Here is a 19,019-nt window from a genome sequence, read left to right on the forward strand (position 1 = left end):
TTATCTTTTATTTCAATCTTTACTAAGTGGTGCATCGCCGGCATATCTTTCCGGTTGACCAAATCTAGGTAGGTAGGTCTGATTTCAATTTCCGCTGCACCTTGCCTATTGGTTAGAGACGCAGATAGTACACTGGATATCAGTTTTTTTGCTAGCGGTGTACACAGTGCAGAGCAAGTAGTTCTCCCGCGAAGGATACGACAGAACTAGCATGGGACGAGTTGGGGTGGTGCTATTATTTTCTGATGCCGGCGCCACACGGCACACACTGAATAGGTTTGTTTAATTGTTTAACAACACTGAATCGCAATATCTTTCGATGTGCCGTCAATAGGATATGTTCGAAGACTTCGGAGTGATAGGTCAAAGTGTAAAATATAGTTCGAATTTGTAAAAAAACGACAAAGTGCAAGTCCAACTTATAATCATAGTTTTTCGTTTTTTTCTTTTTGGGATATGGAAATGGGATAGAAAGCAAATAAAGAAAATGTTATACCTACCTGGCTACCTACAATAAAAGCATACTTTCAATGTTTGCCACTGTAGTTAAACCAATCTGTTAAACATTTAAAAGGTTACTTGTCTCGCAAACTGGGCTAGACGCTAAAAAACTAAAATTGATTGATTGTTCTGTAAGAACCAAATATGTATATTCAAAATTATTGATAAATATAATATGATTAATAGACCAAGGCACAAAAAAATGTGCGATTCAATAATCACTACAAATAAATTCAATGTGGAAATAAGTCGAAGATAGCTTATTAGTCTCGAGAACGGACGAATTTTGGGCTCCCGTTTTTTATGATCACGTTAGGTTAGTGTTACCTACTTACATGAATAACGGCGCAACTTTAGGGAATTTACCCAAAACTCCGTGACCCGTTTAGAGTCAACGAAAAAATACTTGTGGTCGGTGAAGGAGACAGAGGGGAGTATTTTTTTACAAATTTGGGTAGTTCCTCGGAACATTAAAGGATCATCAGTAAAGCACCCAAACAAAAAAGAAATGTAAATACTTAGTTATTTGTTTTACAAGGGGGAAAAATCGTTGTTTTACCGCACGTGCTAATATTAACACCCGAGCAAGCGAAAGATTCCAATATTGAAACACGAGCGTAGAGAGTGGTTCAAAAAGTGGAATCTTGAGCGTTGCGAGGGTTTCAAGGCACGAAGGTTAAACAAACTTTGCTACCGAGTAAAACACAAAATGTTTCATGTCACACCAACACGAGCAAAATAAATACTAACTGTAAAACATATAATTGAATCAATTTCATCAATATTTATGATTCAAAATCGTAATTAATAAGTAAATAATAAGCAACCTTCAAATCAAGAGTGAACAGGCATCTTCTGGGCGATCTCACTCCATCGTAAAACGTCTTTCGCTAGTCTGTGGTCAAGAGTAAGCCCATTTATAATAAAAAAAAAAAAAAAAAAAAAAAAAAATTCTACCAGCCAGCTAAAGACATCAAGTTAAAATTTGTATGAAATCACTTTGCACATTTGTAGATAAAATGCAATTTTGCTATCCATTTCCGAATAGTGCAATCTTTACCAGTTGATGCGGTGAAAAAAATATTGACTTTACTGTCCTACATTTTAAATGTATTTATACCAAATTTATACTCACATTTCGATCAGTCTCATTCATTTATTTCCTCAGACTCCAATCTTTATGATGTTTTTAAAATCCTAAAACAATATTGAGTGTGGTTTTACAATATTTTCACAATCATTATCGTCCATTTATCGTCACTCCCATCATTCACATTTTCATTTATAAAATTAAAAATTTTAAAGACATTTAATGACAACTCTTTTCTAATGTTTTAAATTTGTTTTAAATATTGATATTTGCGCCATCTATTGACGAGTAGCGAATGAAATAGAAGGTGTAAAGTTATTTGAGACACATTTATTACCGCGTAAAAATATCTCTTTACTCCGTCGTCCCACTGATTCTATTTTTATCACCTAGCAACCCTATTTGTCAAATGAAATGACAGTTCTTCGGTCTATTCGAGATTCAAAAAGTTAACGGCAATTTTACCGGGCTGTCTCGATTGCCTGCAATGGCATTTTAAACTCCCAAAAATAAACATTGAAATATTCAAAACAATGATTTAAAGACTTCGTTACTAGTTTTTAGAGAGGAAGACAACATGGAGCCATCGAAGGAGGCTATCGCTGTGCGGATCTCGCGGTTGAACAGGCAGATTTTAGGCAAAGTGTCCGCGGGATCAAGTAAATTTAGTAAGAAGACAATAGATCGAGAGGCATTGCTCGATGCCCTTACAGTGCTTTACGATGAGTGTAACGATGATCCGGTTAAGAAATGTGATGATTTGGTTCGCGCCTTTGTGGATAAATGTAAGGCTATTCATTGTTTTATTGTGCAGCACCTGCTTTGTTGCGAGCAGCTGCTGTTTGCATTCCATACCGTTCTCCGTTTCCTTAAATGGCAATGTCCGTCTATTTTAAAATTCTTGGGGTTATTTCCTATTATGTATGATAAGATATATATTGCTCTCTTTGGTATTTTTTTATTTACATAATACATGAAAGGCGTTTTGCTTATGCTTATTAATTATTGAATTGAATACATGTATTTACACTGGTTTATAACTGGAAATCTGTATTGGTAATATTATTTACGTACTATTTACGTACAGGGCGCCCCTGAAATGTGTATGAAGAAAGATTATTTTTATAAAATGTTGTTAAAGAAAAAGACGATATTTCATTATTATTATTAACTGCAATTAAATACTTAAAAAAGACTATAATTAATATTTAAAACTACTATACTAAATAAATCATAGCTTGAAACAGCTCACTGATGGCCCACTAACAACAATTTCCTGTTAAATTGCACAGTAGACTATTTATGTATGGCTTTAAAAGTAGGAGGAATATGAACTATTTATTGATAAAAATATGTTTTTTAGACCGCAGCCCATTGGCCGAGTTGCGCAGGATCCGTGTCTGCATATCAGACTTTGAAATTCTACATACCATTGGCAGGGGCCAATTTGGAGATGTCCATGTAAGTTTTATCATTATGTGCATGTCAGTAATATCCATATAGGTAGGTCAATTTATTTACAGGAATTATTTTTATTTCATCATTGTTTAATATGTATACCTTTTATGTTGATTACTGACATATTATAGAGAAGAGCAGAACAGAGATTTTTGAGAGAGAAACCGCTTTAAACTGTAAAAAATGTGTAGGGTGTGTTGGGGTAATTCAGAAAGTCATCTAATTTCAAAAGTCACATAAAAATCACTATTTTTTGAATTATCATATCAAGATTCTCCTTTCGAAATTACCTGAGAATTTCTGTGCTTTGAAATTACTCCAATATCTAACATATAAACTATACATCAATAAAATTATTCATGTGAAAATATTTATAAAAATTTAGATTTTGATGCCCGAATCTGTTGCATACAATATACAACATCCAGCTCATTTTAAGAGAGTCCATTAAGTAAGACAAATTCTTGTACAACAGTGTACTACCGGCAACGACACGAGCATATCTCATCATCGATGCTCAGTCTTTCTCAGCGCAAAGGTCCAATCATTAAACCTCACCACCATTACGTCTCTCCAGATGGTACGAGAGAAAGAGACGCACGACGTGTACGCTCTAAAATGCGTGCGTAAGGAGGAGGCTCGCAAGCGCGTCGTGGGCGCCGCGGACGAGCGCGACGTGCTTGCCGGCGCCGCGGGGCCCTGGGCGCCCAAGCTGCAGTACGCCTTCCAGGTATGATGCTTAACCTTCACTCGCTCTCTCTCTCTGTAGACTGTGCAAGAGAGTCACACGACGTGTAAGGGCTAATGAAGTGAGTACGAAGGAGTTGCGTCGTGGGCGCCGGCTCCGCGGCACTTAATCACTCTTTGTATGTGGTGCGGGAGATAGAAATGTGTACTCGTTAAAATGCGTGCGCAACGAGGAGGTTGTCGGCGCTGCAGCTTAGGCACCGGTCCCACCGCGAGCTAGTAAGCTATGAGATATCGACTATAAAAACGAACAAAAGATAATGACTACCGTGTAAATAAAAGAGACACCGCAATGTTTATAGTTACTCGCCTAGCGGTGAGCTATCAAAATCTCCGTGTTTCTTTTATTTGCATGGGAGTATAGCCGATAGCTTACTAGCTCGCGGTGGGACCAGTGCCTTACGTCCAACCTCACAGTGACTACTCAACCTCCAGACTTTATGCATTATGGTTTTGCTAAATCCTAGAAAAATCTAAAATATCAACAGACACCTCCATCTCCAACTATTAGTGAAGTAGTTATCGACTTATTATAATTTTTATTAAGAGCGCTTTCAAAAAATCTGCTTGCTCGCATTTCGACGCCGGCGGCGCTGGCGTGCACCTGTGTGCAGACGCACACTATAATAGTGATGGGTAGGACATCAAATTAAAATGAGTTTGTATGAGTACCTCATTTTCAAAAATGAGGTGTTACAATGTCTTACTTCAAATGAGGTGAGGTACTGGTATATAAAATTTTGCAATCGGCGATTTGATAGACTCAATCGGGCAACAAATTCTAGTATGTATACTATGTAATAACATCCTTTATACCTACTAAATTTTATTTGCAACTAAATGTTAAGAAGAGCAGTACTCGTTGACCTGTCAGCGAGAGTGGTCGTTATCTACGCGCGGTAGTGAATTATTTTTTCACGAGTGCCATATCTACCCTCATTGACTAAAAGTGTCGAAGGATGGAATCGGATTTCTTTTCCACGAATAAGTGACAATAATAGAAACTCGTAACGTTTCTGACTACAGAAACAAACAAAATGTCCCCTCAACCCCCCAGTTATTCTACAGTAACACAAACAACAACGTTTCCAAAAAAAGATCAAGCTATCGTGATCGATGCTATTGAAAACGTTCAAATAAAGGACTACGCCCAGGCTTTAGGCAAAATAATAGATCCATCTCAAATCCGTTTTTTGTCAAGAATAGCAAACAATAGAATTTGTATCTACCTTTCCTCAAAGTTAATCGCTGATGAAATCATTGATAACAAAAAGTATGTCACGATTCAAAAACAAAAACTACCCATCAGACCGCTTATCAGTAGAAACAAGCGTATCATCATATCTAACGTGTGCCCCATTATACCACACACTGAAATCGAAAAGAAATTGTTAGAAATGAATATCACGCCACAGTCGCCCATCTCTTTTCTCCGTGCTGGTCTCAATGAAACGGGCTATAATCACATTCTAAGCTTCCGAAGACAAGTTTACGTCGCACCTGAAGATTTCACCCGACTCCCAGAGAAAATATCTGTTGACTTTGAAGATACGAATTATTGGATCTATTTTTCATCAGACACTATGACCTGTTTTATATGCAAAAAAGACGGTCACGTTGCTTCTAAATGCCCAGATAACAGTAACGACACAAACGCTTCTAGCCAAAATACACAGGATGAGACACATGCTGCGGAGACACAAATCTTCAAGCGTCCACACCCGCCCACGGAATCTTCGACAAACACGGATACCATGGAGTGCGGAGCTACAAACGATGAAAGCGCATCGAGCAACGAAAACAGCGATGAGGACTTTGATAACATTTCCCAGTCTAGCTCAGACGAAGTCTACAAATCCAAGAGTGTAAAGAAACCGAAAAAAACACATCACAGTGATTTGGAATCAATCGACTGGGATCTCTTGGCCAACTTTATAATCGATTCCGCCAAAACGTACCCACTATCTGCAAAACAAGTTAAAAAGTATCTCATAGACACATACGGAGTTAAAGACATCTCAGATATCACTTACAGTTACACAAAAGAAATTGAAGGCCTGATTGAAATGTTTACTGACTTGATACCTAACATCGCATGTCGTAGTGTTAAGAACAGAATCTCACGCATCGTAAGTAAACTAAAACTATTATCTCACAAGGGAGAAACTAAGAAAAATTAGTAGGTAAGCTACCTTTCGTTCCTTTTTTTTTCTTCTCTTTTTTTTTTCTCTTTATTCTTTTTTTTATGGTCTCGACTACACGTTTCAAGCTCAATATTATTCAGTGGAACTGTCAAAGTTTACTTCCAAAATTAAGTGAACTAGACTCATATCTAAACAACGAAAAAGTACATATATGTTTTCTTTCTGAAACTTGGCTGGAATGTGAAAAACATATTACATTGTCGGGTTATTCTATCTTTAGAAAAGATCGAGCAGATGGTTATGGAGGCGTAGCTATCCTGGTCCACCAATCTATAAATTGCACTCTCAAGCCTCTTCCAAGAAATTATGATAATTTTGACGTTTTATGCCTTGAAATCCTTAATAGTAATAAACTCCAATACGTCATAGGTGTATATTCTCCCTCAAATGTTTCAGTGAGCGTTAAGGACTATCAGGACCTTTTCGGTCACTTCTCTGAGAAAACTCTTGTAGTCGGAGACTTCAACGCTCATCACACGGCTTGGTCATACACAACTGATACACGGGGTAGGCTCTTGTCAGACACCAGCTTAGAACATAACTATGTATATCTTAACAATGGAGATTTTACCCGCTGCGCCAAGCTCAATGATAGTGTAGTGTGCACAGCACCTGATATTTCTTTTTGTAGTGCTGATCTCTCGCTCGACTTTGATTGGAACGTCACTAGAGAGTCTTTTGGTAGTGATCACCTTATTATCTCTATTAAAACGTTTGATAGCTTTCCAGATAGTTCCGAATTTAAAAGAAACATCAAGAAGGCCAACTGGGTAGAGTATAGACAACATATTAAATCTTCATGCGAGGGTTTACATTTTGAAGATAACGTACAAAGTAATTACGATAAACTCATAGAGATAATTGAGGATAGCGCTAGCAAAACCATTCCTTATATTAAAATCGGCGTTAATCCTAACAAATTCAAGCCAAAACCCTGGTGGAATCCTGATTTATCAAAGGCAGTAGCTGAGAGAAGGTTATCTCTAAAACACTTTAGGAAATCACGCACAGTAGAAAACTATTTAATTTACAAAGAAAAGGTAATTGTTGCTCGAAAACTAATTAAACTTGCAAAAAGAAACTCCTGGCAACAGTTTTGTGAAAATATAGACAGCAATACGCCTAGCAGTGAGGTTTGGAGAAAACTTAGATGGCTTAAAGGTTACCGAAGTCCTAAAGACTACTTGCCAGAAAGTGCCGCAGTTCCCTTTGTAACAGAACTGACCCCTGATAGCGTTCCCTTTCAGCCCTTAAATTTTATTTTTAATGATTGCAATCCAACTCTTTTTACATTCTCAGAACTAAATTCTATTCTTAAAAGAGTAGATACTTCGGCGGGCTTAGATTCCATTACTTACTCTATGATTAGTAATTTGCCGGATAATGCAAAAGAGTTTCTCCTACACATTTTTAACACAATTTATAAACAAGGTAAGATACCAACGCAGTGGCGTCGCATCAAACTTATAGCCATACCAAAAAGAAATACTGATACTACTAAATATCGTCCTATTTCGCTTATTAACTGCCTTTGTAAGACTTTTAATTTAATGATAACTCGTCGCCTCGAATACCATTTCGAAAGCAAAAAATTATTTAATGATAGTACTTTGGGTTTTCGTCGCGGACTCTCATGCCAAGACAATCTTAGTAGGTTTATTGTAGACACAGAATTGGCGTTTACAAACAAGGACTACGTTTTATGTGCTTACGGAGACATAAGCAATGCTTATAATAATGTGGCAATTGAACCTCTTATAACCTCTTTACTTAAATTTGACGTGGATCCGCTATTGTGTAGATATATTAGAGAATTTTTAGGAGAGAGGTTTTTGATATACAGGTTACAAAATGGAAGGGAAATAACACGAATTAGCAGACAAGGCTTAGCTCAAGGTGATCCCATGTCACCTATTTTATTTAACATAGTCACAATTGAGTTATGCAACACACTCGTCGAGACAGTTAAGATCTCACAGTATGCCGACGATTTTGCTCTTTATTGTATTAACAAAAGCATCGATGTCTGTGCTAGTAACATTCAATCAGGTCTTCACATCTTTACAGCAATGTTAGCAAAGATCGGACTAGAAATCTCTTTGTCAAAGACTAAACTTTGTGTGTTCACTAGAAAGTATAATGTACCTAAGATTAATATACGTGTAGATCACACTGAAATTGAGGTTGTTAACAGTACAAAGTTTCTGGGTGTTTGGGTAGACAGTCGCCTAAATTGGACTCGACACATTTCGGAAACTGCCCAAAAGTGTATTGCATACGTTAACATCCTCAGTTCGCTAAGCAGCTCAAAGTGGGGTGTCCATCCGATTCACTTAAGAAGGCTCTATCTGGCATTGGTGCGATCTCGTCTTGATTACGGATGTATAATTTACGGTAACGCAAACTCTAAACTCCTTCAGAGGTTGGATGTAATCCAGAACCAATGTCTCCGTCTTTGTGGAAGCTTTATTCGCGACACCCCAATTTTTGCAATGGAAACCGAACTTTGTATTCCACCCTTAAATCTTAGAAGAACATATTTAAGTGACAAATACTTCCTGAAACTTTCTTCTAGAACATCCGACTATTTAAGGAAACAATTAGAAACATTAGAAAACACATTACAATCGGGCACAAGATACTGGCGCAAAAATCATCCTCCAATGTTGCTTGAGAGTTTCAGAAAGTATTCCAGCCTTCCTATGTCAAAATGTGAAGTTTTGCCTCAGTTCTCGCTTTCGTATGATGTTAAGACACTCCCCTGGGATTCAATCATAGTGCACAGAGTGAGCAATGTTAAAGTACCTAAAGCTCAACTACCCATTCACGATCTCAAGCAACGTACTGAAGACATGATAGACATCCAGTTCTTAGATCACATGCAAATTTACACAGACGGATCCAAAACAAAGCACGGTTCCAGTTGCGCTTTTTACGATGAAACGGCGAGTTTTGGGGCAAAATTTCTTATTGAAAGTTCATGTATTCCCATAATGGGAGTTGAATTATTGGCAATCAGTGAAGCTTTACATTACTTGGAATCGACAAAATACCGTAGAATTGTAATATTTACGGACTCGAAGAGCAGTCTACAACATTTGTTGGGAAGTGCTAAGGGCGATAGTGTCGGTAGATACGAAGCTTACCTCATTATTAAATGTATCCATAGATTGATACGTAACGGGGTTGAAGTTCGTTTACAATGGATTCCTTCACATGTCGGCATCAGGGGTAACGAGGTAGCTGACTCCCTTGCATCTGAGGCTCTACAGAACGGCATACCCCTCGATACGGTACCGCACTACACTGATCATCTTTCAAAAGTGAAAACCGACATTTACACCAAATTTAAATCTTATTTCAATGAGTGTTCAAAAAACAAAGGCATCTGGTATAGAACCATTGTAAGCGAACCACCGCGCTCACCTTGGTTTGCCTCTCGAAACCTTAACAGAAAAATGTTAGTTATTTGCTTCAGAACCCGAACTTATCACATCCCACTTAACAAATTTAACTTCATAATGAAGAAAAGAGATGATCCAAATTGTTCAAGGTGTGAGAGAGAGGAGGACCTCCTCCACTTAGTTCTCGAGTGTACAATCAACGAACAACCAAGGCTGGACCTCTTAAAGGAAACTCAGTGCTCTGCGGGGGAACTCCTCTTCTTCTTTCATCAAATCTTGAGCTCAGAATTCACTACTAAATATAGTGGTAGATTTTTGAGTTTCATGATACAGTCACTAGACCTTAGATTTGAATATTATAAAAGTAATCCTTAGTTAATTATCCTGTAAAACCAACGTTTAAATGTAATTTCAATAACTGTTGATTTAGGTAATACCTAAAGTTTGTTATTTTTAAGCCGACTTAATCAAACTAGATGTATGGCTTATAAAATAAATAAGATTAAAAAAAAAAAAAAAAAAAAAAATGTTAAGAAGAGAACTTGAACAACAGAAGACTGAAATATTATTTAAGAATTCCAATTGCTGTAATATGAAACTACATAAAAAGCAAATTGATTTGATGGTTCTATGAAACTTTTGTTCTATTTTAGCTGTTGATTATTGTTATTTATCGTATGTTAATATTCTTGATATCATTTTATAATGGTTTCATTTATAATATACAGTTTAATAATAATATATTTCAATTGAAACTGTAAGCTTAAAAACTGCGTTTTTAACAAACGTGAGTTCATATTGTTTTCTAATTACATACCACTTTTACGTAAAAATAACCAACTTACCGCTGTGGATATTCTAACAGCAATATATAGTAAATTAAATGAACACCAACATTTTCGACGCCGTTCATACTTTTGACTATATTTTTGCACGTAAAAGACACTAAGGCAGAGCCACAAGCATATTAAATCATGTATAAAATGTCACCATTATTATATTTTGGTGTATTTATTAGTAATATCACTGTATGACACAAATAAATTAGCCATAGCCATTGAACTTTGGAAACAACAAACAACTGTCACAACACAAGTAACACAACTGACAACTTCAACTGTCTATGAAATGCGTTTCGTTTCACGACTCACGTTTATTATTTGATAATCTTGTCAAAATGTGTACATATTAATAAACATGCTATTAACTGCATATATACTCCGTGTAATAAATGGATATACATTTTTTTTATGGATAATATTAGCCCATATTGTTGTCTTAAGGAAGGCTATAACTATAACGTAAAAACAAAATAGAAATGTCTCTTCTTTATCCGTTGAACATGCTGCAATGCGATATGATGTTAAATATTATCCACCTAAAAATATTTTCAAACTTTTAACTTAGACGAAACAACCAACGAAAATTTAACTGATATATAGAAATAAGTAAAAACTAAAATAAATATTTGTCACTAATAAAAAGGTGCGAAATTCAAATTCTGTGAGACGCTAACTCCTCGTTCGTACAAAGTTCATATCTGTGGCATTTAAATATATAACAACTACACCTACAATACCTACATACGAATCTAAATAAAAGTACATAAAATAATTTTAAATAATATTTCGGTCATTAATCCTGTACTGTTGTCAAGCGAACTTCATAAATGCACATTTTGAGTTACTCGTACTTGGTATTCAAAACGCTTCGAAAATAAATATGTCATGACCAGTATAAGAGAGCTCCTTATTACAAATGACAACAGTCATACAAATCTGTTGGTCCGATAGGTCACGTTAAACTGGTCAAGTCGGTAGCTCAAGTAATAGCATCGAAACTATCGAATGAGAGCGTTGCCGAATTTGCGCGCCAATTTGAAGAGATGCTTGGATCACAACGACGTAATATGTATGAAAGCTTGCGGCGCTTAAGACTGTTTTCTTTCGAGTCACGTGTAACGTATTTTGTCGAGGCAAATTTGAAGCATAGCTCGTGTCTGTCTCATTCACTCTTACGGTAAACCTAACTAACTGTTTCACTTTGAAAGGATTTTTGAAGTAATGTTGGTAATGTGACATTGTCGCGGTGAGGTCTTCCGGTACAAAGCGATATCCGGTACAAATGTATCGGTGGACCTTTTGTCTCGGCAATAAAGTTTGTAGTTCGGTGACATAGACGATGAGCCGCTTCATTTTGAAGTGTCGACTCTCGCGAGGGAGTTTGAGGACCGCGAGGCGCTCGTGTGACAGATGAGTTTTTGAATGATTTGAAGTTTGTGAATGATTTGTGTGGCATGAGGTGTTTGTGTTGCGAGACTTGCGCGCGAGGTTATGAGTAAAATGAGGTGAGGTGAGTTGAGGTGTGATGTAATACATTTTTTCCGTGTGAAGTGCTGCGACAAATCACCAATATGAGTGGTACAAATGAGGTGCCTCATGAGTGAGGAACTCAACACTACACTATAACCAGAAGCATAACGATTGTAGCCTGCGGTACAGACATAGCGTGCGATCCTCTTCGAACCAACCTTACGTGCGGCTAGAGCGAAAGGGATAGCATTCATGGTCGGTACCGCCACGCCGTCAGTAGCGTTGCGGACTAACCATTATTGATACTTGCGTAAAAACACCACCATATATATTACATATTTGCATACATGATTTCGTGCATAAATACTTGACCTTTTAGTTTAATTATTAAACTTATCACAGTTTTTTTTATTAAAACGTGTGTAGCCTTGGAAGAAATAAATTAAAAAACTTTTATAATATAATAAATTGTGTATATAATATTGTCTTCTGTCACCGCGATAGTTACTCATGAAATAAATTTATGGAATCAGATTATATCGCGTATAATGAATATAATCCGTTTTCTTAGTTTTATTTCATTTTGTATATGATATGTTTTCTAGGTTGTTTTCGGTGAAGGAAAACATCGTGAGGAAACCGGACTTATTCCAATAAGGTCTAGTTTACCCTTTGGGTTGAAAGGTCAGATGGTAGTCGCTTTCATAAAAACTAGTGCCTACGCCAAATCTTGGGATTAGTTGTCAAAGTGGACCGCAGGCTCCCATGAGCCGTGGCAAATGCCGGGATAACGCAAGGAAGATGATGATGTTTTCTAGGTACATATATATAATGGAACTAAGATCGGTTTTCTTTAATTTTAAGTAGTTTTTTTTATATTTAAAATGTGTTTTTAGGGTTTCGTAGTCAACTAGGAACCCTTATAGTTTCGCCATGTCTGTCTGTCTGTCCCTTCGTCCGTCCGTCCGTCCGCGGATAATCTCAGTGACCGTTAGAACTAGAGAGCTGAAATTTGGTACCAATATGTATATCAGTCACGCCGACAAAGTGCAAAAATAAAAAGTGGAAAAAATGTTTTATTAGGGTACCCCCCCTACACGTAAAGTAGGGAGTGATTTTTTTTTTTGATTTCAACCCTAACGTATGATTTATTGTTAGATAGGTATTTAAAAATGAATTACTGAAATCGTTTTTTGATAATATTAATAGTTTCGGGAATAATCGCTCCTAAAGGAAAAAAAAGTGTGTCCCCCCCCTCTAACTTTTTAACCATATATTTAAAAATCACAAAAGTAGAACTTTATAAACTTTCTAGGAAAACTGTTTTGAACTTGATAGGTTCTGTAGTTTTTGAAAAATATGGAAAACTACGGAAGAGCCGAGCGGCTATTTACTAACGCGGCTTTAAAAACCGGCCGAGAGCGTGTCGGGCCACGCTCAGTGTAGGCACTGAGCGTGACCCGACACGCTCTCGGCCGGTTTTTAAATATTATGTTGTTTTAATTGCATGGAACACAGGAAGGTCCACATCTATGTATTAGTTTTTTGTAAGGAAATACAACTCTACGCTACGCCTACCTGCTTTAGTTGACTGTTGACACACTGAGACAGTGGATGCGCCAGAGTATAAAAGAGTGATTACCATCTCTTGTCAAAGATCTTGTTGAGAAGAATCAAACGAACCCAAACACGAAGTGGTTTCAAGACCTGGTCGTAGAATACTCTTGACTACCTTCCAGCTTCATCATCAGATCCTGGGTACCATCTCTTGTCAAAGATCTTGTTGAGACGAATCAAACGAGCCCAAACACAGAAGAGTTTCAAGACCTGGTTGTTGAATACTCTTGACTACCTTCCGGCTTCACCATCAGATCCTGGGTACCATCTTTTGTCAAAGATCTTGTTGAGACGAACCAAACGAGCCCAAACACGGAGTGGTTTCAAGACCTGGTTGATGAATTCTCTTGACTACCTTCCAGCTTCATCATCAGATCCTGGGTACCATCTCTTGTCAAGGATCTTGTTGAGACGAACCAAACGAGCCCAAACACGAAATGGTTTCAAGACCTGGTTGATGAGAACTCATGACTACCTTCCGGCTTCATCATCAGATCCTGGGTACCATCACCTCTTGTCAAAGATCTTGTTGAGGCAAATCAAACGAGCCCAAACACGAAATGGTTTCAAGACCTGGTTGATGAGAACTCATGACTACCTTCCGGCTTCATCATCAGATCCTGGGTACCATCACCTCTTGTCAAAGATCTTGTTGAGGCGAATCAAACGAGCCCAAACACGAAATGGTTTCAAGACCTGGTTGATGAGAACTCATGACTACCATCTGACTTCATCATCAGATCCTGAGTACCATCTATTGTCAAAGATTTTGTTGAGACGAGTCAGTAACCTAAAATGATATTCAATAATAAATAATACTTACTAAAAATATTAGTCAAGTTAATTAGTTAGTTACCAAAGTCGTCAACCCAAGGATCAAAGTTTTCGGTCGCAGTATACATGCAACAGTACAGCCAAACACGCACACAAGTGCGGTTTTGGACACGGCGGGTGCCGCACACAATGACAAAATAACTTCGCGATCGTCGAGTCGCGTGCGGAGCGGACTAACATACGTCCTGCCTCTACAAGCTCTGCCGCGGTACTGACATCGCAAGCGCGCGTAACCGGTAATAAGGAGGCATTTTTAAAAAATCGTCAAAAATATTAAATTGCAATTAATAGAAAACTTTTGCATAAAATCTGTTTGAGTAAGCGTTGCAGATTATTTTTATATTAAAACTACTTCAAAAACACGTAAGTTTTCGAAGAAATTGACACTTATTCTGAGGTGATTTCTGAAACAAATTGGATTCATCATATCCTCATTTACTCTATTCTAAAGCCTTATAACAAAGAAGTAGTCTCAGAAGATTGTAGTACAGGATATACATAATACAAATTTACCACTTGAAGCATTCAAAACTATCCAAATTTTACAAATTAGACGGACTAAGTCAGCACTTTTCGCGGGTTTTCCTAAACATGCACCAGAAAAAAAATCATAATTAATTAAGTGAGTTAGTTTTTAAAAATCCAGTCTCACAACATGTAAGATAAGAAGATGTCCTAATCGAATCCTGAACTTAATAAGTCTTTTAGATGACGGAAAGTGTAGCATTTTGCCGACTAAAACTATCAATTTTACATTATTACGACGTTTTCGTTGAATGCCCTCTTAAGTTATTTTAAAATTATTCTCAATTTGTGCTTTCTTCAGGACAACACAACGCTCTACCTAGTAATGGAGCTATGCTCAGGCGGCGACCTAGCAGGGCTTCTCTCCCGTCGCCACAACCCGTTGTCAGAACGCGACGCTGCTTTCTACGTGGCTGAGGTGGCGCACGCGCTGAAGGCACTTCATCAACTCGGCTTCGTGCATAGGGACTTGAAGCCTCACAATATTCTAATAGATCGGTAAGTTTGAATTCATGTAGATAACGTGAGAATATGTTATTTTCGATGGATCACTAAGATGATATATAATAATCAATTGGAAACTTGGCGTGTCCAATTTAAGTTTATTAGTTATAATATTTTGGAAGGAATGTATAGGTTGGTGAGATCCAGATAGCATTTCAATATGTTTTTGTTTTAAAGTGAAATATGGACTGTTACAACACGCCACTGAGTGGTTATATTTGAACGCAGCTGCGGACACGTGAAGCTGGGCGACTTCGGTTCGTGCTCGCGGCTGGCGGACGGCGACGCGTGGACGGCGGTGGGCACGCCGGACTACGTGGCGCCCGAGCTGCTGGCCGCCGCCGACTGCGCGCGCCGCCACGCCGTCTGTGCCGAGTGCTGCCGCGGCATTGAGCATACTGCGCTTGTGGGTGGCGTGTGCTTGTTCCTAGTACTACCGCTGATAGAGTTACATCGGGGAACAATACAAAACACATTTTTATCCTCCTTGCGTTATCCCGGCATTTGCCATGGCTCATGGGAGCCTGGCGTTCGCTCTGACAACTAATCCCAAGATTTGGCGTAGGTACTAGTTTTACTAAAGCGACTGCCATCTGACCTTCCAACCTGAAGGGAGACTGGACCTTATTGGGAATTAGTCCGTGGAATAACAATAGAAAACATATATTATACTACCCGTACTACCTAAATTCCTTATTCGAAGGTGGTTCATCACCAGCTTGGACAGTTTTACTTAAAGCAGACTGCTTTAATAAATACTATCTGTAAGAAAACTTTCAGTCATAGAGCACGGAGCCATCAAAACTTCAATTGAAGACTTGCAAGTTACCCTGAAAGTTTCAATTCTTCCAAAAATCACTTTGCTTCTAACAACATATACTAAGATTGGCCTTATCACGATCTTAGTTCTCCGGCTGATGAGCTTAGATTTTAAAATCTTAAGGATCTAGAATATGATGATAATTAAGTCTTAAAGAAGTAATCTCACTATACAACCTTTTGATCTATAAACCATACAATTCCCTGATGTAACTTATATAAGTGGTAGTACTTACCTTACACTCTTTTGATTATCCATCATTAAAAAAAACACATCATCATACACATCATTAAAAAATTAAAAATCTTGTAAAGGCGGCTGGTTACAAACTAAATGGTATAATTACCACACACTAAGTGAGCAAGTTAAAAAATGCCTATTCATGAAGTATTACATACAGTAAAATGATAACACTGACAGTTATCTCACTTTTAGTAATCTTAACACATTTTTTTAAACCTATTTAAAAATATGTAATGATAGCTTTGATTTAGTACAAATATAATATTTGTATTAATTTTAGTTTGTTTAGTAAAACGTCCCAGTTTGTCGGTTACCATTAAGACGAAATTTACTTGTATCTTTATATGAATAAACTGACAAAACGGCTTTATAGTAATCGACAAAGTGGGACGTTTTTCCTTGCACACTCATTTTAGTTGTCAAAGTACAGTAGTACAGTTGTACAAGATTTTATATTACAAGAAATTTAAATAGTTTTAAGTAGTCACTGTATTTTATAAAATATAAATAATCCAGGATAATTCAAAAGAGACCTAACCATCCTCAGTAGAACCTAACACGCCAGCACGAGGCGTATTTTCTATCTCCTGTAGTTTTTGTAGTTATAGAATTTGGAATGGGAATGTCAAGGCATGACTGTAGTTTCTATTTTGCACTTGTTTTGAGTAGTAAAACAGTAGAAAGTAGTAATTTGTGACTAACAAAGTTTTTCTGTAGAAAGTCCGCTTCGTGGCGCTGGTGTGTTTTACTAACTGGTGTGGCATTAGATAAATCTTTAGAATGTTATTGGAATTGAAAAATATTTGCTAGTACAAATGAAATTATTAGGGGCCTAAAAAATTATGAGCAACATGTTTGCAATACACATTAAATCGTTAATTTTTTTAAGTTTTTAAAAATAGTACCATGTATTTTTAAAAACTTAATAACCTAACCACAAAATTAAAATTTTGAAAAAACCCCCGACCGCGACGTAGTGGACCGATTTTCATGAAACATGGCCGACCCCAACCCCGGCTAACTCAGAGAATGATGAAAAAAAAACTAAATCGGTTGATCCGTTTAAGGAGCAATACGATGCCACAGACAGACACACACACAGACAGACAAACAGACAGACAGACACGTCAAACTTATAACACCCCGTCGTTTTTGCGTCGGGGGTTAAAAAAAATTAACGATTTAAGGTGACAAATAAAATTTTGGGTCACTGAAATGAAAAGTTTACTCTATGGACTCAAAGAGAAATCTGAAGTTCCTTTAAATGTAGACTAGCTATATCTTACACTTGCCTTCTGTTCTGTTAGAAGACCCTACTTGATTTTTAAACCCATTTTCAAGTTTCGAAAATTAAATGTGTCTTAAGTTTACTCTACAATTTTGTAGTAGGTACGTAATCTGACTGTATTGAAGTAAAAAAGTTTATAATGTAAATGGAAAATATTTGTGTGTGCAGTCTGCGTGCGACTACTGGTCATTGGGCGTTGTTGCTTTCGAGCTGGTGACTCTTCGGAGACCCTTCTCCACTGGGGACGACGACTCCATTGCGACCATATTAAGCAACATACAGAAGTAAGTTGTCTTTATTTTTTTATTTGATAATTTACTAAAAAAATATCATCATCATCATATCAGCCCTTTATAGCCCATTGCTGAGCATAGGCCTCTCTTCTAGTACGCCTCTTCTCCCGGTCCTGGGCTAATCTCATCCAGTTGTGACCCGCAGTTTTTCGGATTAAAAAAAAAATAGGAGTTTCTATTCACGACTTGTTGTTTTAGGCCGAGTTTGAGCTTTATTCCAAAGAAATAGTTGTTTGTTAACCATGTTTGTTAAAGTGTTAAGGTACACAGTTTTGTCTAATAATTAATCTTGTATCAGGTACGAACGCTCTCCGGATTCAGAGCCACCGTTCGAAGCTCCTCCCGACGGGCCTTCTGAAGCATGGCGCGCGTTGGTAGCCGGCTTGCTGCGAGTGACACCTTCTAAGAGGTTCAATTACCTCGACACATTACAGCATCCATCACTAGCACATCTATCAGTGCACTCTATACGGGACCAGGTAAACAGGCGCCGCCGTGGGTGCCGCGCGTGCGCGGGGCGGAGGACGCGTCGTGCTTCAGCCCGCCGCCGCGGGAGGCGCCGCCGGTGTCGGCCGCGCCGTTTCGAGCGCGCCCGCCCTTCGCCGGACAAGCTGCCTTTCGTCGGTAACTACACTTTCTGATACAACTACACCGTGCTTAATCCAGACTTGTTTGATACTGGATTTGTTATCGGTTTATCTGACATGGTTGAATTTTTTATCCGATTTGCGTCCTTCTTTTCAGGTTACTCCTACGTAGCGCACGACGAAAACGAAGATAACTCTTCGACTTCCGGCTTCAGCGCGTCCCACGATTGCACTGCCATAGATCTCGCCACTTTTAAGTGAGTACTCTGGACCGATACGTTCTTCGTATGATTTTAACCACCTTACACACTATTTTACTTTCGTTGAAGACATACTGACATTATTACTCGATATATCCAGGTCATCAGAGAAACTGTTAGCGTCGCGTGGTCGTGAAATCGCCTCTCTGCAAAGCAAGCTAGCGGCAGCTGAGACTGCAGCCGCCGCCGCCGCCGAGAAGGTGCGGCGCGCCGCCGACGCCGAGCACGAGCGAACTAGGGCCCGTCTGCAGGCGGAGATCACCGCGCTCAGCCTGCAGAACAAGTTAGTTTCATTTTGATCTTAGGAAGTATCTTAATTAATATGGGAATCA

The 19,019-nt window shown here is 38.1% G+C and overlaps 1 protein-coding gene across 1 annotated transcript in view; it reads left to right on the top strand.

The window, feature by feature from the left end:
• Positions 1–2,061: 2,061 nt before the first annotated feature.
• Positions 2,062–19,019, top strand: part of LOC125236741 (citron rho-interacting kinase) — a 46,556-nt gene continuing 29,598 nt past the window's right edge. Inside the window, 11 exon segments of the mRNA XM_048143661.1 lie at positions 2,062–2,376; positions 2,955–3,052; positions 3,627–3,779; positions 14,994–15,190; positions 15,425–15,602; positions 17,716–17,831; positions 18,139–18,322; positions 18,325–18,450; positions 18,452–18,464; positions 18,585–18,684; positions 18,788–18,970. Of these exon segments, the coding sequence (XP_047999618.1) occupies positions 2,169–2,376; positions 2,955–3,052; positions 3,627–3,779; positions 14,994–15,190; positions 15,425–15,602; positions 17,716–17,831; positions 18,139–18,322; positions 18,325–18,450; positions 18,452–18,464; positions 18,585–18,684; positions 18,788–18,970 (1,556 nt within the window). The 5' untranslated portion in view covers positions 2,062–2,168.

Source organism: Leguminivora glycinivorella, chromosome 19 (genome assembly GCF_023078275.1).
Source record: "Leguminivora glycinivorella isolate SPB_JAAS2020 chromosome 19, LegGlyc_1.1, whole genome shotgun sequence".
In the NCBI taxonomy this organism is placed as follows: domain Eukaryota; kingdom Metazoa; phylum Arthropoda; class Insecta; order Lepidoptera; family Tortricidae; genus Leguminivora; species Leguminivora glycinivorella.